General features: G+C 37.4%; 1 protein-coding gene across 1 annotated transcript in view; it reads left to right on the plus strand.

The window, feature by feature from the left end:
• The window catches only part of tox3 (TOX high mobility group box family member 3), a 54,219-nt gene that overhangs the window by 31,548 nt on the left and 5,465 nt on the right, over positions 1-17,206 (plus strand). Inside the window, exon 3 of the mRNA XM_014473220.2 lies at positions 8,972-9,220. Coding sequence (XP_014328706.1) covers positions 8,972-9,220 — 249 coding nt within the window. The remainder of the gene's footprint in view (positions 1-8,971; positions 9,221-17,206) is intronic.

Consider the following 17,206-nt stretch of genomic DNA (forward strand, 5'->3'; position numbering starts at 1 on the left):
GTACCAGTCAGAGATTTTATGGCCAATTTACTGTAATTGATTTTATACCTACCAATATAGATTTCAGCTGGTTCTAATTTCGTTTTAAGAAAAACAGAATTTCTACCCTGTAGACACATTTAAATTTGATCTGTTTTAAAGATAAACATTTTTAGTAAAATAGAGCAGTGATTTCTCGAAAACAACGCAAAGTTACAGAGATGTCACGCTACATCAGCAAACTTCTATAACTTTTTAAGTAAAATCATTCACTTACTGCAAGATGGTTTTGTAAATGAAGATAATCTAAGAAGAATAACAGCAAATCTCATTTACACCTCACCACACAGACTGTACCTCACTAACTTGCTTTTTTTTCATTTGCAACCCTGAAAGTGTAAAGTGTAAACAATATGTACACAAAAAATAAAATGCTTTGTCCAGCTTAATATTAAATAGAAAAATAAATCCTGATATATGCTGGACTATTAACACTAGGAGTACTAGGTTTTTAATACTATATATACTGTGTATAAACAGCAATAACAGCAATGTAATACAACAAAGACGACTCATGCATATATATATATATATATATATATATATATATATATATATATATATATATATATATATATATATATATATATATATATATATATATATATATATATATATATATATATATATATATATAAACATATATTCATATTCTAGGTGCAACCAATGTAAAAATTATATCAAATTTGAGCAAAATAACTGATTACTATTGTTTTTATAATTGATTAGCTATGCTATTAGCATATTTTACCCAACAATTACACATGTAGCAATTTGAATTCCAAACGTGACCACCAGTTGTTCACTACATCCTTGTAAAATGATAGAACATCCTCCTGCATGTTCTTAAATACATACAGGCAATGAAAAGATGAGCCAGTCTCATCCTACATTTTGGTGTCAGAGGTAACTGTTTTGTGATCTCACTATAAATACACCATGGATCCCCAGCTTTCTGAGATAATGCTGCATCTTCCAAACACCTGTTTCTTTTCCTCTTTGTTGAGCTATAATAAAGGAGCAAAAAGACATTCCCCAGTCATATCACAGAGCTCTAAGTAGCTCTATCTGTTGGCACTTACAAAAAGTGAAATGTCAGCAACAGGATTTTGCTTTAGAGTTGCAGGAATAATACCATAACATTCTTCCAGTGATTCCTATGGAAGTCTATTGCTGCCTCTGTGAGCTGTAGTCAACCTAACAGTGAGCTAAATTTACCCATTTTATTCCCCCTCCACCCACTCTGGTGCCCTGTCATTAGAGACAAGAGTACCAAAAATACCCGTCGTCCTCTGTGGCTCAAACGGTTCAATCTCATTCAGAGATTGATCTGGCTTCAAAAACCACAGCAAAGCAGTATCGCACTGCTCCAAAATACAGAGATAGATGTCATTGTTAACCTCATTGTTTTCATTCATGTCAACTGGGCAGCAGAAATGCAACTGTGACACACAAGACCAAGCAGCTACACACAGATACACACCCAGTGCAGAGCATGCGACCTTGTCTTCATAGTGGCCTTCTCACAAAGCCACAGAGCATTAGAGAAGAAGTCTAATTTTCCCCCACATTTACGCTGACTGGGCATATCCTCTGTATCCACGGGCCGCGTAGGCCCAATGCAGTGGGGAACACATCGACACAGTATGCTTGGAGAGCGTTCAGCCCCCAGCTGTGAGGGCCCACTGCGGCGGTGAGGGGAAGAGGGGCTTTCAGGGGATCCTTGATACAAACAATCCAACTCATTTGCATTTAATCAAAAGGAACAACTGTTTCCAGTGTTAGGGCACAGATGGTATTGTGCATTTAAAAGAAAGAAAGAGGGAGACAAAGTCATAAACATAGATCATTATTCCTAACATTGAAGTTTTCTATTGTGTGCTGCTGTGTGAGCTTTTGCCTTATATGTGACTGGATGTGCACTAAAAATGAAGGATCCTTTATTATTGCTCTATGATAAATAGAAATACTTTTACTGAATCAAATGGTATGATGAGATGTATATTTATGTTTTTAATGAAAAGGCCCTTAATTAAAAAAAAAAACAAAAAACATATCATGTCCATAATTGACATAACGCTATCTTTGGCAAAAATCTTCAGACTGCACATTACATATTCCATCTGGCTATGATTAAGCTATTAATAAACACAATTTTGTAAAGTTTTAGTCTTCAGTATTTAGCTAATATCCGAAGTTTACTCGCACTGTAAAAAATAATTAAAATCCGAAAATTCTCTTGGGTGAGTTAGAATTTGCTAAATGCCAGAAAACATAGCAAGATATTTTTTAAAACATTTTGTGTGACTTACTTTGAATTCAAACTTTATTACATATTTGCTCAGAATCAGGGATTATTGTTTTTTTAAATTGCATGTGTTAGGTCAAAAGTTTTGAGTATAATTATAGTGTAAACATGGCAAGCATCTTAAAGTTGTTCTCAAGTATGAACCAGACTTGTTTAGCCTCATTGTTGGTTTCCAAATCCCTGACATCATCATCTGTGCTTTCCCTCATTGTTTAAAGAAATTTTAATCATTCTTCGTGTAAACTCTTGAGTTTGAAGGCATTAATGAATAAATCTCTGACACATTATTTCTCTCAATAAAGTGGCATTTAGCAAATGGAATTAGTTGACATAAAATGACATAATGACATAAAATGAGAAGTTTAATTTTATTTAACTTCAGACAGTGAGAAAACAGCGTCTATGTGTCTTTGTATTTGGTGTATGTAAACTTGTGGTTTCAACTGTAAAAACTGATAGAGACACACCCCAAAAGACTTGCAGCTACAGTATAATTGCAGTGGAAGGTAGTTCTGCCAAGTATTGACTCAGAGGGGCTGGATACAAATGCTGCACACTAAGTTAAATAGAAACCTGTTTATTCTCATCTGCTGTTTGCACAGTGTGTATAGTAAATCTCATGCTGTATATATTGCTCTGACAAGAAGCTTCTACTTCAGAACAGCAGCCCTTTATTTGCTGTGTTTGGATGGCCGGTGTATCATTTACCTTATGCACTTAGAGGATGAGATAAGATGACCTTGGTGTGCCTGGTAAAGCTCACATCGTAGCAGGGAGAGGTTGACTGCCTCCCTCAGGGAAAAGGGATACTGTACACTGCGATTGTATTCCACTCAGATGCATCACTTTACTCTTGCAATCAAATTAGAGTCATGTAATGAGCTATAAATATGTAGAAATGGACTACAAATGTTCCAAATTTGAAATAATGCTGATTAGGGGTGCCATGCCTGATGTTGTCATTTGAGTAGCTCCACTCTGCCTGTCTAGATATTCGAAACTGGATCTTCAACCCCGCCTGTATTGATTCCGAGGCCTATTATAGGCAGTAATTGCATGCTGCTGCCTTTAACAAGTCTTGGTTATTGCATCTGTGAATTGGATTACTACGTTTATTGAGGGACTGGGACTATTGCCTGAAAAGCCTTTTCTTGCTCTTTGTCCTGTTATTGAAAAAGGTATCATGGCATCACCATGATAAAACACTGGAAAGGCGTTATTAACTGTTTCCCCCATCTGTTTTCTTCTGGTTTTTTATGTTTCATTAAGTTTATAACAAGTAATATTAAAGGGGATGTTTTATGCAAAATTAATATTTTGCAATTTTTTTTTATACTTTCATTTGAGTCTCAATTTGAGTCGGCTTTTATAAAATATCCTAGCCGTTTTTTAGCAAAAAAGTTACTTTTTTTGATGTCTGGAAAATTAGTTGTTTCAAAAACCTATCAACTGTTAAGTCACAGCCGACAGGCACTGCGCTGTTACCTAGCAACCCCAGGGAAGACCAGCCCATCACCTACCAAGCTGAGCTCCATAACATTTGATCAGCTGGTTTTATCGCTTTTTGCCCTGTGCAGTGGCTGCTGGAAAACACAAGTGTTTTGCTGTTGATTAACTGTACAGAAACCGCCCTGCATTCTTGTTGGTTGTACATGAGGCTTTACTAATGCTTTTCAAAGATGTACAATTGCATATTTGCGCATTTGTTTGCAGCCATTTTCATGTGCAAATGTAGACATTGAGTTGGGGCCAGCAGCAGCTTATTTGGATCTGAAGTGACAGTCTAACAGCAGACATTCATAACGTGGAAACACCCTGAACAACTGCTATCACAGAAACTGACTAATAAAATAACAAAGTGTTTGTGTAAAGAAACCTAAAACTGAAATTATTGATGTTTCAAGTGAAATAGTGTTACTAAGCCAAAATGATGTGAAGCAAAGTCTTTGTAACTGTAGAACATTTTTGTTGAGGTAAAAGTAATTTGCTGGTCGGACTTTTGCTCTACATTTCTTATTTATTCACAGTGTTTTAGTTTGAAATACAAATATTTGGGTGACACCGAAATGTATATATTTTTTCATTTGTTTACATTTTACTGAGGTACATCCATTTAATCCCAGAGACAAATGTATCTGTAGGTAAAAATATTGAAAAAAGAATTCAGACAAAAAAATATATAAAATGTTAACAAGTGAACTTCAGCATTTAGCTCAAGTTAACACTCTAACATACTACTTATAACTAAATCTGTTTTTACAACAGGTCTTTAAAGAGATAAATCTAGCATATTTTGTCATATGGTATCTTTGTTGGTTATGCTGACACAGACACGGTTACCACCAAGGATGGACAAGTGGGTATTTCCCACACAACTGTTTAGGATGTTCCCACAGGGGTAAATCAGGCCTCTCTGTTACATGCCCTGCTCTGCCCTCATACAACCGAACTCTGGCTGGCGGTGGAGGCACGCACACACATCCACATGCACACTACTACTCTCTCTGTTGTGTTCCCTCTTGCCCACCCCTTAACATGTACATGCCTGCACACCCAAAAGCCAGCATCTGACTTGGCACTTAGCTGGGCTGAGCCTTTCAGAACAATTTAAATGGATAATCAGGCTGGTGATGCAAAGAAAGTGGATTGTGCATCTCTTAATCTCCAAACAGAGCTCCCTAAGCTGCTCCTGGTGCAGAATTAGACTGGCTTTATGCGAAATGACACCAGACAGTATGTGACACTGTAACACTCTGTGGGTTCCAGTAAAATCTGGCACCTCTACCCTGGGGAGAAGGCTTTCTCAACACAGACAGCTGACATCTTCCATAACCCCCATATGAGACACAAACTCCATGTCTCTATTATCGGTGCCCCTGGTGTAGATGTTAATTTGCATCATCATTAGCAATGAGAGGAGAAGCACACAAGCACGGTCTTTGATACTGATCTTGCTCCGTCCACCCTCCCCCACTGTAATATTTTGTTTCCCTCTGTCCTTCTCCATCGTCTTCCTCTGTGTTTTAGAAGACAGTAAACACTAGCAGTCTTCTACACTGGCTAAGTATCTGTGTTATACTTAAAGGTCGCTGTCATGCTTGTGTTGTTCTCTTTCAAAAGTGGCTTCGACCTCAGCCAACTTTCATCTTTGACATTTGTTTAAAATCTCATGGTTAAGTTCATAACTTTATAGCACAGCTCTCCATATACTATCATTATCATATCCATTCTAATTTATCTTATGCAATGTAACTCTGCAGGAAATCCTAGTTCATTAATAGCACATGTGAGCAATGTTTTACCAAATACTTTTGTACTCTTTCTTCAGGAGTTTATTTACTTTTACTTGAGTGAAAATATGTTGAAATGGTATTTCTCTTTCTTGCCATTTCATACAAAAATTGAGTGCAATTTTTGGATACTCTATGCATCTCTGCCCCACACACACCCTCCCCGAAATGGTAGCAGCATCATGCTGTGGGGATGCTTTCCTTCAGAGTTGATGGGAAGCTGGGTGGAGCTAAACACAGGGAAGAAAACCTGTTAGGAACTGAAAATTGCTTGTGACTGGGCCAGAGGTTCACCTTCCAGCAGGACAAAAAGTATAATCACACAGTGAGAGCTACAATTGAATAGCTGGATGGTTGCAGATTTGATTCCAATTGGTTAAAATCCAGACCAAAATCCATATAAGAATTTATGGAAAAGAATGAAAATTGATATTCATGCAATGAATGGTTAAAAAAATTCAGTCTATGTATGTTAGAAAGATATAGTACAAAAGAATATGGTTTAGTTCTAAGTTTATATAAAAATACAGTCATAGTTTCATATCTGGCTGCTGAGCACTCAGCGAGACTGACAGAAAGCATGCAGTTTTCTCCTGGAGTTATTGGAGTGGTGTTCAGCTGTCTTCATATTGCTGCATGATATGATCCAGATGAGACTGGAACCAGATCCAAAGACTGACCCTGCTCCATGTGGGAAGCTGAAAATGTTGAACAAAGACTAAAGATGGGTGATTTCTGATGTTTTCCATTTGCTACTGGAAATTTTTCCCATGATTCAAGACATTTTGGTTTGGTTTGGTTTAGACTTAAAACATTTGCTAATGTGCATTCTGCTGAACACCTGCTGTAAGCTACAATCAGTTTTCTCTTTCTTGTAATCGACTAAAAGGAAACTATGCAAGAACAAAGCACTGACAGTATTAACTCCATATTGAAAGTGTTTATTATTGATAAGGACCTAACATTTTCTGTGCTACCAAAAATCACTACGAATTTGAATCTGGCTTCCTGTGGAAAGAGAACTAATTCTTTAGCCCAGAGGGAAGAATATAAAGTGGCATACAAACAGTCATGGAACAGGGGGAGACACTGAAAAGGGAAGCATAACACTCTTATTAGCTCTGCCTTCTTCAGTTTTTGTAAAGACAGCTGCCCTGAGTAGACAATGAATTAGTTTCAAGTGTCAATGTGCTAAAGCAAGCCAGGGGAACATTAATACTCCCTAATCAAGGTCTGTGTTGGCATATTCCCTTTCTTGTTTCCCTTCTGTTATTCCACCCCTTAGCAGACAAAGAAAGGACTGGATTGTTCAAGTTATGTCTGCTGACTAATGTTAAAGTGTTTAATACACCTCGTGTTTTTGAGTGAAAAACCTTTATATATGCACGGGTATGAGCTTTATTTGCATTTACATAATTGCTAAACCTGCAATGCATAACAAAGTACTTGGATTTAAACGCCATCAAGGCTTAGAAAAATGTAATAAATTCTTTTGAGAGTTGCATTCAGGTGTGTGTAAAGGTGAGTCAACAGATAAATGGATGTACAAATAGCTGTAATCCAAGATTATTTTGTTGGCCAAATGGTTTCACACCTGAATTCCTCTGAAATTTAAATATATGATGAGTAGTGAAGACAGCTTATCTCACAACGAGGAGATAAAAGTGACCAAGAGTCAAGAAGCTCTTGAAGTTTTCCTTTCAAAGTCTGAAATCAAGAAATATGTAAAAAATAAAATAAAAATTAGCAAACACAGCACACTTGAGAACAAAAATGATAACATTATCTGGAACACTGAAAGTGGACCTCAGTGCATAAAGCAGTGGTACTCCAAGGAAAAGGAAACAGAAAACTCTATAGTTCAGTTTATGTTCATATAGTAGAGCCTTCCAAGTTAATTTAACCAATGAGCACAAAGAAGTTAAGTGAAATGCTGCCTGTGTGCAGCTGTTTAAAGACTTAAAAAACAGCCACCCTGTTGAGGGATTTAAAAGTCTCCCTTTACTCCAGACCAGTGGAAAATGGACATAGTGACAAGAAATTTACTTAGAAATAAAATCTGGCACCATTTAGATTGAGGTAGTTCTCTGCTCCTGTTCTTTCTAGCATTATTCTGATGTACACAGCCATCAACTCTCCCTTGTCACCAAATTGTGATAGTAAGCAATGCAGATGTTTTTCAAACTTATATGTGTGTCTACAGTCATTTTCTAACAACATTTTGTTTGTCCATAAACCCCCCCTCACGCTAATACTGCTTGTAGTTATTTGAAAGTTAGCCGTCATCTACAGTCAAACATTCACTCCTTAATTTAGCTCAAACGTAAAAAAAAAAAAAAGAAATCTGCTACAACTATATATCAGTAATTCCTGAGCAAAAGAACCACTCAAAATGAATTTATGTTTCATACTGCCATGGTTATAATGTGACTGCTAAATATGATGTTACAAGCTATCTAATTAGAAGATTCAGAGCTTTTATTCTTTTTAAATATATTCTACAGTAGATACAGTTCAGTATTTTAACACATTTAAGCTAAAATAGATTTTAGCACAATGCAGCATAATGTTCCAAGTATTAGCATTGAAAACCATGTCAGTTTTAATAGGTGATGCGGTATGTGTGACTCAGCAGCAGAAATGAACAGAACTTCAGGTCACATGCCGTGCAATAATGTGGTCCCACACTGTGGTCATTGTGGGAAAATGAATATTTTGGCCTTGCACAGAGTAGCTTAATGCAATATTGCAGATGAAAACAAGACCCAAGTTGGTGAACAGCCCCATCTCCAAGAAGGCACATAAGCAAATTAAGCGTGACCAAAAGCTTTAATTCGAAAGGCAGAAGGATTAGGCTGTTTGATGAGCAGATTCAAGGGTGCAGGCGAGGGGGAACAAAAAGAAATACTTCTGGCCAGGCGTAATAATCTTTGAAAATGTTCTTTAAACCCATCTCCCTGTGACGTGCATTTTTCCTGCACTTCAACCCAACATCTTCCATCCCCAAGATTAAGGGCTTTTATCATGTATCCTCTCTTTTCTCAGTGATTGCTGCTTGATATTTCTGCTTTTGACGTCCTCCTCCGCATTTGCCTTTCACATTTTTTTCTTCCCCCCTCAAAGTGGACTTCAGTAGGTTTAGGAAATGTTAAATCTAACCACTCTTAGAGGCAAGTGTGTTACCACTCTACTAAAACACTCTCCGCTTAAGCAGAGCTGTTTCATTTAATCCCTAAAGGTGTACTTCCGGCAAATTTGATAAGACCCACCACAGCAAACGCTTCACTGCATTTTACTGTTTTATGATTTTCTTGTGTTTTCTTTTCTTTTGCAGACTTTTCATACGCCCAGCTTGGGGGATGAGGAGTTTGAGATCCCTCCCATCACACCTCCACCTGAGACTGAGTCCAGTCTCGGACCTGAAGTGAACTCGCCCTTTCCAGCGATGCCAGAGCCCCCACCTCAACACAGAGGTCCAATAATTCCTCAGTTTCCCCCACAGAGTCTGGAGCTGCCCTCAATTACCATCTCACGCAACATGATGGACCAAGAAGGGGTGTCTGTCAACAACGGCCAGCATGTGGTGAGCACTGCTATAAATTAAGTTAGTTGGTTTTTTTTTCAATAATAAAATTAGAAAATTCTAATGTCCCTAAATGAAATCCAGAGATTCTATGTAAATGAATCTCAGTATACAGCTTGTCTATGAAGGCAGGGATTTGCTAGAGAACATTAGAAATCAAACCACAATATGTAGGAAATGAAGTTGTGGAGAAGTTACAAGCAGACTTGAGTTTTAAAACTACAACCCAAGCCTTGTGCATCTAAACAGATTGATCTGAAAATAGAAAGAACATAGCACATCTGCAGACGTATTAAAACATTGCTGTCAGGTTTGGTGGACATCCATGACCAGGAAATCTCAGCAATAATCATGAGGCCTATGGTAGCTTTGAATGAGTTTGTGGAACTTTGGAGATCCACAGCTAAGGAGGGAAAATTTGTTAAAAGAACATTATTTGTGCACTTTACAAATACAGCTGTGGTGTCAAGAAGTGTCAAGTAGAAATACATTAAAGATGTTTTGTTGCTCCGTATGATGGGAACAAAATAAAATATTTTAGTATATGCCCAACATGCAATGTTGAAGGAAGAGGGTAATTCGCAAAAAAACAAACAACAAAAAACATGAAGGTTCTAAAGGGTTAGTGACTGGTTTAGAGAGACTGACCTCAAAGCAGGGCAGCAAATCTAAGTGTACAGCAAGAGCGCTATTATGGTTTAGGTAAAGGTGTTTTTGTCGAACTGGTCCAATGAAAGTCCAGACCTACACCCAAAAAATGACCAACATTTACAGCAAAGCTGAAAGATGTTCTCCAAAGAAACTTGCAACCTTAGTTGTAGAGGAATGAGGGCAGTGAAAACATAAGCACAGCACACTTTTCAGACTTTTACTGTCAGAAAATCTTTAAAAGACAATGATCATTTTCCCTCTATTTCACAGTTCTGCTCCGGTTTGTTTGTCGGTCATAAAATCTCAATGAAATATATTTGCTGTTGTAAAGTTGTGATGTGACAAAACACAAAATGTTTAAGAGATGTGTACTGCAAAAACCCAGACTCAGTTTGAAATGTCTGTAGTTTGTCACAGAAGCATCCTGTATTTGCAGCAGCTGCTCCAGATGAGATTTTTGATGAGATATGGAAAATGAAAAATTATGATTTAGATGGGTATAGTTCTGGAAACCACTGTTTTAGGTAATATAATGTCACCTTCACAGCTTTTTGTACACATCTTGTTGTCAGCACATCTGGCACAGCATCTGCCCTTGTTTACAACACAGGATCTATGTAATCACTCTGAGTAAATGTCATGATATTATGTTACTGCGAAGATTCAAAACACAAAACAAAAAACAAGAAAAATTACCATGAGTGTAGATGACCCCTCCCACTGCAGGATGAACAGATGTGAAGAGATCACAGGTGTTGGAGTACAAAACACATTCATCTCTGCTAGGACAGTGAAAATGGCACACAAAACTACCACCGTTTCTCATACTTATTCATGTTTTTTTCAGAAGCTTCTTTTGCCAGAGTGAAAGCTAATACATACTGTTAGTCAAAAGTATTTAGTATTAGTTTTGTTTCTGTAATCTACAGGTTGTAACTAATGAACTTACCTGCCGTTTAGCCTAATCCCTTTTTTCGCATTGTATTAAAAGTACAACTTCACTAAATTATGTTAATGTTCATAGACAATCATTATAATTTCCCTATAAATCTAAAGTGAGAACCATTCACACATAAGTTTGATTAGGGTCATATTAAATTAGTAGCATGAATAATCACACTCAATAAAATCAGATTTCAGTAACAACTCAGAGCATCAAGACCTGCAGTGTGAACGTAGCCTAAGAATTAATTGGAGATGTTAGATTTTTGATCAGATGCAGACTTGGAAAAACCCACAAGTAACTATTATGAATGAAGATTAATCCCATCTTTTCATAAAAATGTATTTTGGGAACATCAGGGAGACTCTTGAGCTCCACAAATACACCAACAATAACAGCTTTTTTTTTTTTTTACTTTAGGCATAATGACTGTTTGCAATGTCACACCTAGACTCAATGTGTTGTAGCTGCATGTCTGAAAACCAGTGGAATTTAGTAATTGTTGAGACTTTTAACTTCTGTTAGTGATACACAACTTTAGCAATGTGTTCTTCTCCATTTCATGCTTTAAGCACAAATTGAACATTTTTATAAATAGAGATCCTACAGTGCTCTACAGTATATGTATCACTGGTTTAATGAGAAACAAACCGTCAGAAGTGCTAATGAATTATTTAAACCTCCAGCCTTCATTACAGTCTGTATGCATGGAGGTTATATTGCCAACTGAACTCTTGGCTGTTTAAAGAGCTCTGACTGTACCAGTCAGAGTTCAGACTTCTATGGGAATTTTTGTATCAACAATCTGGAGCTTGGAAAATTTGATTTCCGAGCACCAAGTGAACACACCACTGTTTATCACTGTCATTTCCACAATCGTCCAAAATTACTAGTAATAATTATTTATTCCAAAGCTTCCTTGATTTCTAAATTCAACAAAATAAGATTATTAATCTCAATGGATTAATGAGGAACCTTCAATGTTCAAGACTCCTCATGGTTTGAAATGCTCTGTAAGATACTGATTGCTTTTGTAAAATCTGTGATCCTATGAGACCAAACTAAGTGACCTGCTAAGACACAATGCTTTAGGTTAAAGCTCACCTCCACACTGTCTGCTCTTCATTAGAACATACTGATGATCAAATTTGGAACTACAGATTAAAATAATCTTGTTCTTCATGTAGATATCGTGCTGCATATTGTGAGATTGTCATTTGAGGGTGGAAATGCATTTTCAAATGCCACAATTGTAGAAGCACTGAGGAGGAAAAATGGAAATGTCACTGGCTGACTAGTTGTCTTACAGACCTATTACAGAAATGGAAAATTCATTTAGGAGAGAAGAAATAAAAGAACAAAAGCGTGAATGAGGACACAATGATACCGGTGCCGCATTTACTTTGCGAGCCACAAATCACATTGCATCAAACCAAGCAGTCATTATCATTAGAACTGTATGAATAAGTGAAATGTGTGTTAGAAGTGCTGCTCTCACACTCCCTGCTCTCAGATATTTATTTACATTCCATATGGGAAGAGGCTATAAAATTTTTACCACTCTTTTTCTTGCTTCTATTCATCTGGCATATAAAATAATTGCAGCTTTTAAAATATCTCTGCCGCATATAGTAAGTTAGCCCCAGAAGGGTTTTTGCCTAAGGAATTTTCATTTCATGGTCAGTTAAGCTTTCTGCATCTGGAAGAAACGGAACCTCGACACAATTACATTCCTGACTGTTCTGCCGACTTGCTGGAGGATTAGATTTGATTCTCAAACATTATTCCTCTTTAACACCATTTGCATGGCTCATGTCTCTGATTGTGCAGAGACTCTATTAAAATCTGAGGGGAGAATATGGGTCTGTGCTCCCTGCCTACCGGCATTGTCACCGGCACACTGCTCACTTGTTATCAGTCATCGCACATTGTAGCCCAGCAAGGCTTGTAGTGGCCCTTCATTTTTCCTGCAAATGGGATTGATCCCCAAAAGTCTTATGATGGTGTCTATAGCAACTCTTTTCATCTTTGGCTTTATCGCTGCTTTTGCTTTGAAAGCAAAGCACAACTCCTAAATGAGATAAGTAACAGCGTCGTTTGTAGGGGCTTCCATATACAGAGACAATGATTTACGCAGGCCCTAGGAGAGGTGTTTTGTCATTTTGTCAGCACACTGATAAAGGAATGACAACCTTATATACATGATTACATTCTGTATTATTTGTTGTGGCTGCAGGGGCAAACAAATAAACTGTGCACTATTGCAATTACATTTTTCATCAAGCCTCCATGCTCATATTTTCCAACACTTATTTTGCTTTCTCTGTGTTGGCTTACTGGTGCTGACTACTTTCGGTGTGAAAGTCTCTTTCTTATCACAACTTAATGAGAAACCCATTCAGTGAATATACCTGGGCTGTTTTCAAAAGCTTCTTCCATGCCAGTGCATTGCCAAGTGTTGTGCTAATTCCTCTCCCCTTAATGTTGAGCGTATGTCTTGTAAATTGGCCACAGATGCTGGGCTCGTACGAAAAAGAAATGCATTTTCTCAGCTGCAGTGTGCCTAGCAAGCCCTGAATCTGAAGTCATTATTTATTTAATCTGCTCTCTTAACAAGCTTCTGACTCTCATTTTTGTCTCGCAGCATGTGTCCTCCTGATTTGTGATTGAGTCTCAATAGTGCCAAATAGTACTGGAGTTAGAGCTGCCAGTATTGCTTTATTCACAATTTCGTCTCGATTTTTTTTCCTCCCTGCTGCACAGCGAGGGTCTGTGGGTTCCATTTCAAAAAACACCTGGTGCCTTCACCACATTTTAGGGTTTTCTTGACACATGTAAGCGTGTTCTGAAATGGGCTGCGTGTCCTCTGTGATTGGATCCGAAGCCTACAGTAGTCAACTGGTTGGATTGGATGTTAAAATCAATATTCAGGGGATCCGAGCCCCGCTGTCTCATCACATTTACCACCATGGGGTGACGCATTATGTATTTTTCATTTTATTCATAACTAGCTGTTTCACATGCCATTAGCTTTACAGCCGCAGATACGCTAATATTTAAGAGCAGTGAGTTTTAGTCATGCACATCATGTAAGAAAACAGAGAAGCTAAAGAGCTACTGAAAAGAGTGCAATTAATGATTTTTTTAGTACAGATTTATCAAAGTATCAGTATCACTTTTGCAGTCAAAAATATGCTTAAAAAATATGGTTAAAAAAGTTAGTTAGCAGAATAAAAAATATATATATTTTTTTACCCCTCCAGGGGGTCTTTTGTGGGCTCTAGTGTCCCTTATGTGATAGTAGGCTGACAGGAAACTGGGAAGGAGAGGGGGGAAGACATGCGGCAAATGTCGTCGGGTCTGGGAGTCGAACCCGCGACGGCCGCGTCGAGGACTCAAGGCCTCCAAATACGGGTCGCGCTAACCCCTACGCCACCACAGCACGCCCAGAATAAAATATTTTTAGCATAAATTTTATTGTTTTTAGTAGTACAAGTAGTCATAGTAGTGTTACAGATGATATTAAATTTGTTTTATGCTTTTAATGGAGACCTACTCTTATTTAGTGATGCTGTGCTTCCACACAGATTGTAAGCTGTTGTAAAATATGTTTTTTGGTATTCAAAGCAATATTTGGTTTTGGCTCTTATTGTGCCGTTTTACTGGAAGTTTTGTTTTTGTTTAAATATCTATAGCTCAGATGTCACATAAAACGAGTTGAATGAATTAACCGAAGTTGGTGGTTCAGCCAGTTTGGGTTTTTACAACCTGAGAGCCAACACAGAGCCATGCTGCTGATTACATCATGCTTTGGTTATTTTCAGATCTATTAATAACCACATAAATCACCTAATTCATCTCATTATCCCAGCAAACAGATGCTCCTATGTCTCTATCTTAATTTATTAATGCCATTTTAAACAACAAGGGATGTTTGAGAAAATTTCACAATCCTCAGTAAAACTGAAGCTAACCCTGCTTAGAGCAAGATTTATCAACACCATCTGGCAATATTAAAATAGCCACAGTTTTTAATAAGTGAGTCATAAACAGTGTTATACATTTAGAGGGGAAAAACATCAACTTTACCTGGAACTTTATCCACTGACCTTTCCTCTAAGACAGGTCCTATCAAAATAAATAGTGGGAACACAAAAGACGTTAATCCAGTGTTAATTTGATGTTAAAAAGCTTTCATTCAATGCAAACTTAACAGCTTTTTCGTAATAATTAGGCTGATCCAAAACAACGGCAGTGGAACGAGAAGGAACTGGTTCTAAACAAACACTGGAACCAGTTTAGCACTAGAACCAGTTAGTTGGTAAAACAACTGAAAACAAAACATTTTAAATAGATGAACAAAAAAATGCAGTTATTGTGTATGGTTTTAATAGTAATTTCTTTTTTGTCTTTTTTTTTTTTTAAAAAGCAACACTAAGTGTGGAAAATTTGATTGCGTTCATTAATTCAACTGTATCATCTCAAGTTTGTTGTTTAGATATCCTTGGCAGATTTCCAGTGAGTACAATACCTTCACTACTGTCTGGTCAAAGCCCACTATATCCTGAATGAAATGGAAAATGTGAGCACTGTTGCAGAAAGCCTGTTTTTCTACACATCCCTCTTATCTCCCTTTCAAGCCACGAAGCACTGACATGAGTTGTACATCAATTTAAGAGAGTGGATTTTTTTTTCTTCTTTTTTTTTGCCCCCTTCTCTTTCTTGACAGCAATTGTGACATATTGGGTCAGTCAGAAATGAAAAATATTCATGCAGGCATGCAATACTTGTAATGAAGTCTCAGCTTGACCTTCTGCATGATTGATTTTGTAATTTACTTTTTTGTAAGGTTCTCAAACAGAAATGATGTCATGTTGAACAAGTTTTAAATACACATAATCTATAAAAGAGAAATGGTAGAGAGGGGTATGGGTCAGTGGCTGTAGCAGACTGTGGGGAGGAGAGGGAGCCTATCGGCCTGCGAGTTCAAGAGCAGAGGCGAGCAGAATGAGGGAGATATGTTTTTAAGTGCAGGTTAGGTGTGTACGAGACATATAGACTGATTTTTTTTAAGACAGTGAAGTGTGTTTGACTGAGATGGCACAGAGGGGAGGAAAAAAAAATCATCTTCTGCTGTTCTAGCCTTTACCGGCATTCAAAATTCCATTTTTCTCATTTGGCTTAAGCACAGGCTTCAGCAGGTTGCAGAAAATGGAGGGGAAAAAAACCCCGATGTACCCGTTTAGAAGCAGCGTAAAGGAATATGTGCAGAGCGCTGATAAACTATCTTTAATAGGACTGACCTTTCATGCTGGCGAAAGTTACTGGGGGATTCATCCTTATAATTACCATATAGATGATTTTACCCCTCTCCTGCCATGGAACATTTCCAAGAGCTCTGGCATTGATTGAATGGAAATTGAACTTGTTAACATTCTTTTCAGCCTGTTACAGCTTGGCACTACTGTTCATAAATTCCACCCAAATTCAGATTTCCAGTATCTTAAAAAAGACTCGAGGCTGTTTTCATGGGCATCAGTGTTGAGATTTTTATCACCCACTGAATGCAAAACGTTGCATTCAGTCCCGCTGCGGTGTTTACTGTGGAAAAGGTTTAGCACATTGTCAATACTTTGTGATTTTATTTATTTTGTCCTTGCCTCCTTGTTTGGAGTTTAAGTGGCTCCAGCAAACAGGACTGGAAACATTGTTTGCTTTATATGAAGCATATGACTGGCAGCATTGTGTTGTTATTGTTTGCCGTTTCATCTTTGACTTAGAAAACAACACAGTAGGGAATATTACAAATGGCATTTACATTCAGAAACCCTTTAATGATTAGACAGAACATTTCAGCTTCATAGCAACACACACAAAGACGGAAACACACCCACACAAACATGTAATTCTAAATAAGGGGGGCACATCTGGCCGCTGTGTTCTCAAGATAAAGACTTATTTGCAGTTAAATGATCATTATCAAAATATCTCACTGCTCTGACTGCTGGTGATACTGCAATCAAAATGCAAATGAGCAAGCTCAGGGACAAAAGTAAACATGAATTTGTCACATTTATATTCACAATCAAGACATCTGTTACTTAATATCTCTAATTTGTCAAGCTTTCCTTTAAATCAGGAATTCTAATCCTGGAATTTCTTCAAGATGCACTGATTAGGATTTTTTTCTGCATTTTTCTTTTAATTTATGACTTAAAGCATGTGTTCCGAATCAGACCCACACAAAATTTGGAAATAAATAAATTGCTATGTTATTTATAGTCTCTATATTTTTTTGTCCCTAAAACTCTGAAGGTCCCTTCAATTGGTCAAATACTTTATTTGCATGCAAATAAGGAACGGTCCATAAATATACCATTCAAGCAGTTCTA

The sequence above is a fragment of the Xiphophorus maculatus genome, chromosome 4 (assembly GCF_002775205.1).
Source record: "Xiphophorus maculatus strain JP 163 A chromosome 4, X_maculatus-5.0-male, whole genome shotgun sequence".
Lineage (NCBI taxonomy): Eukaryota > Metazoa > Chordata > Actinopteri > Cyprinodontiformes > Poeciliidae > Xiphophorus > Xiphophorus maculatus.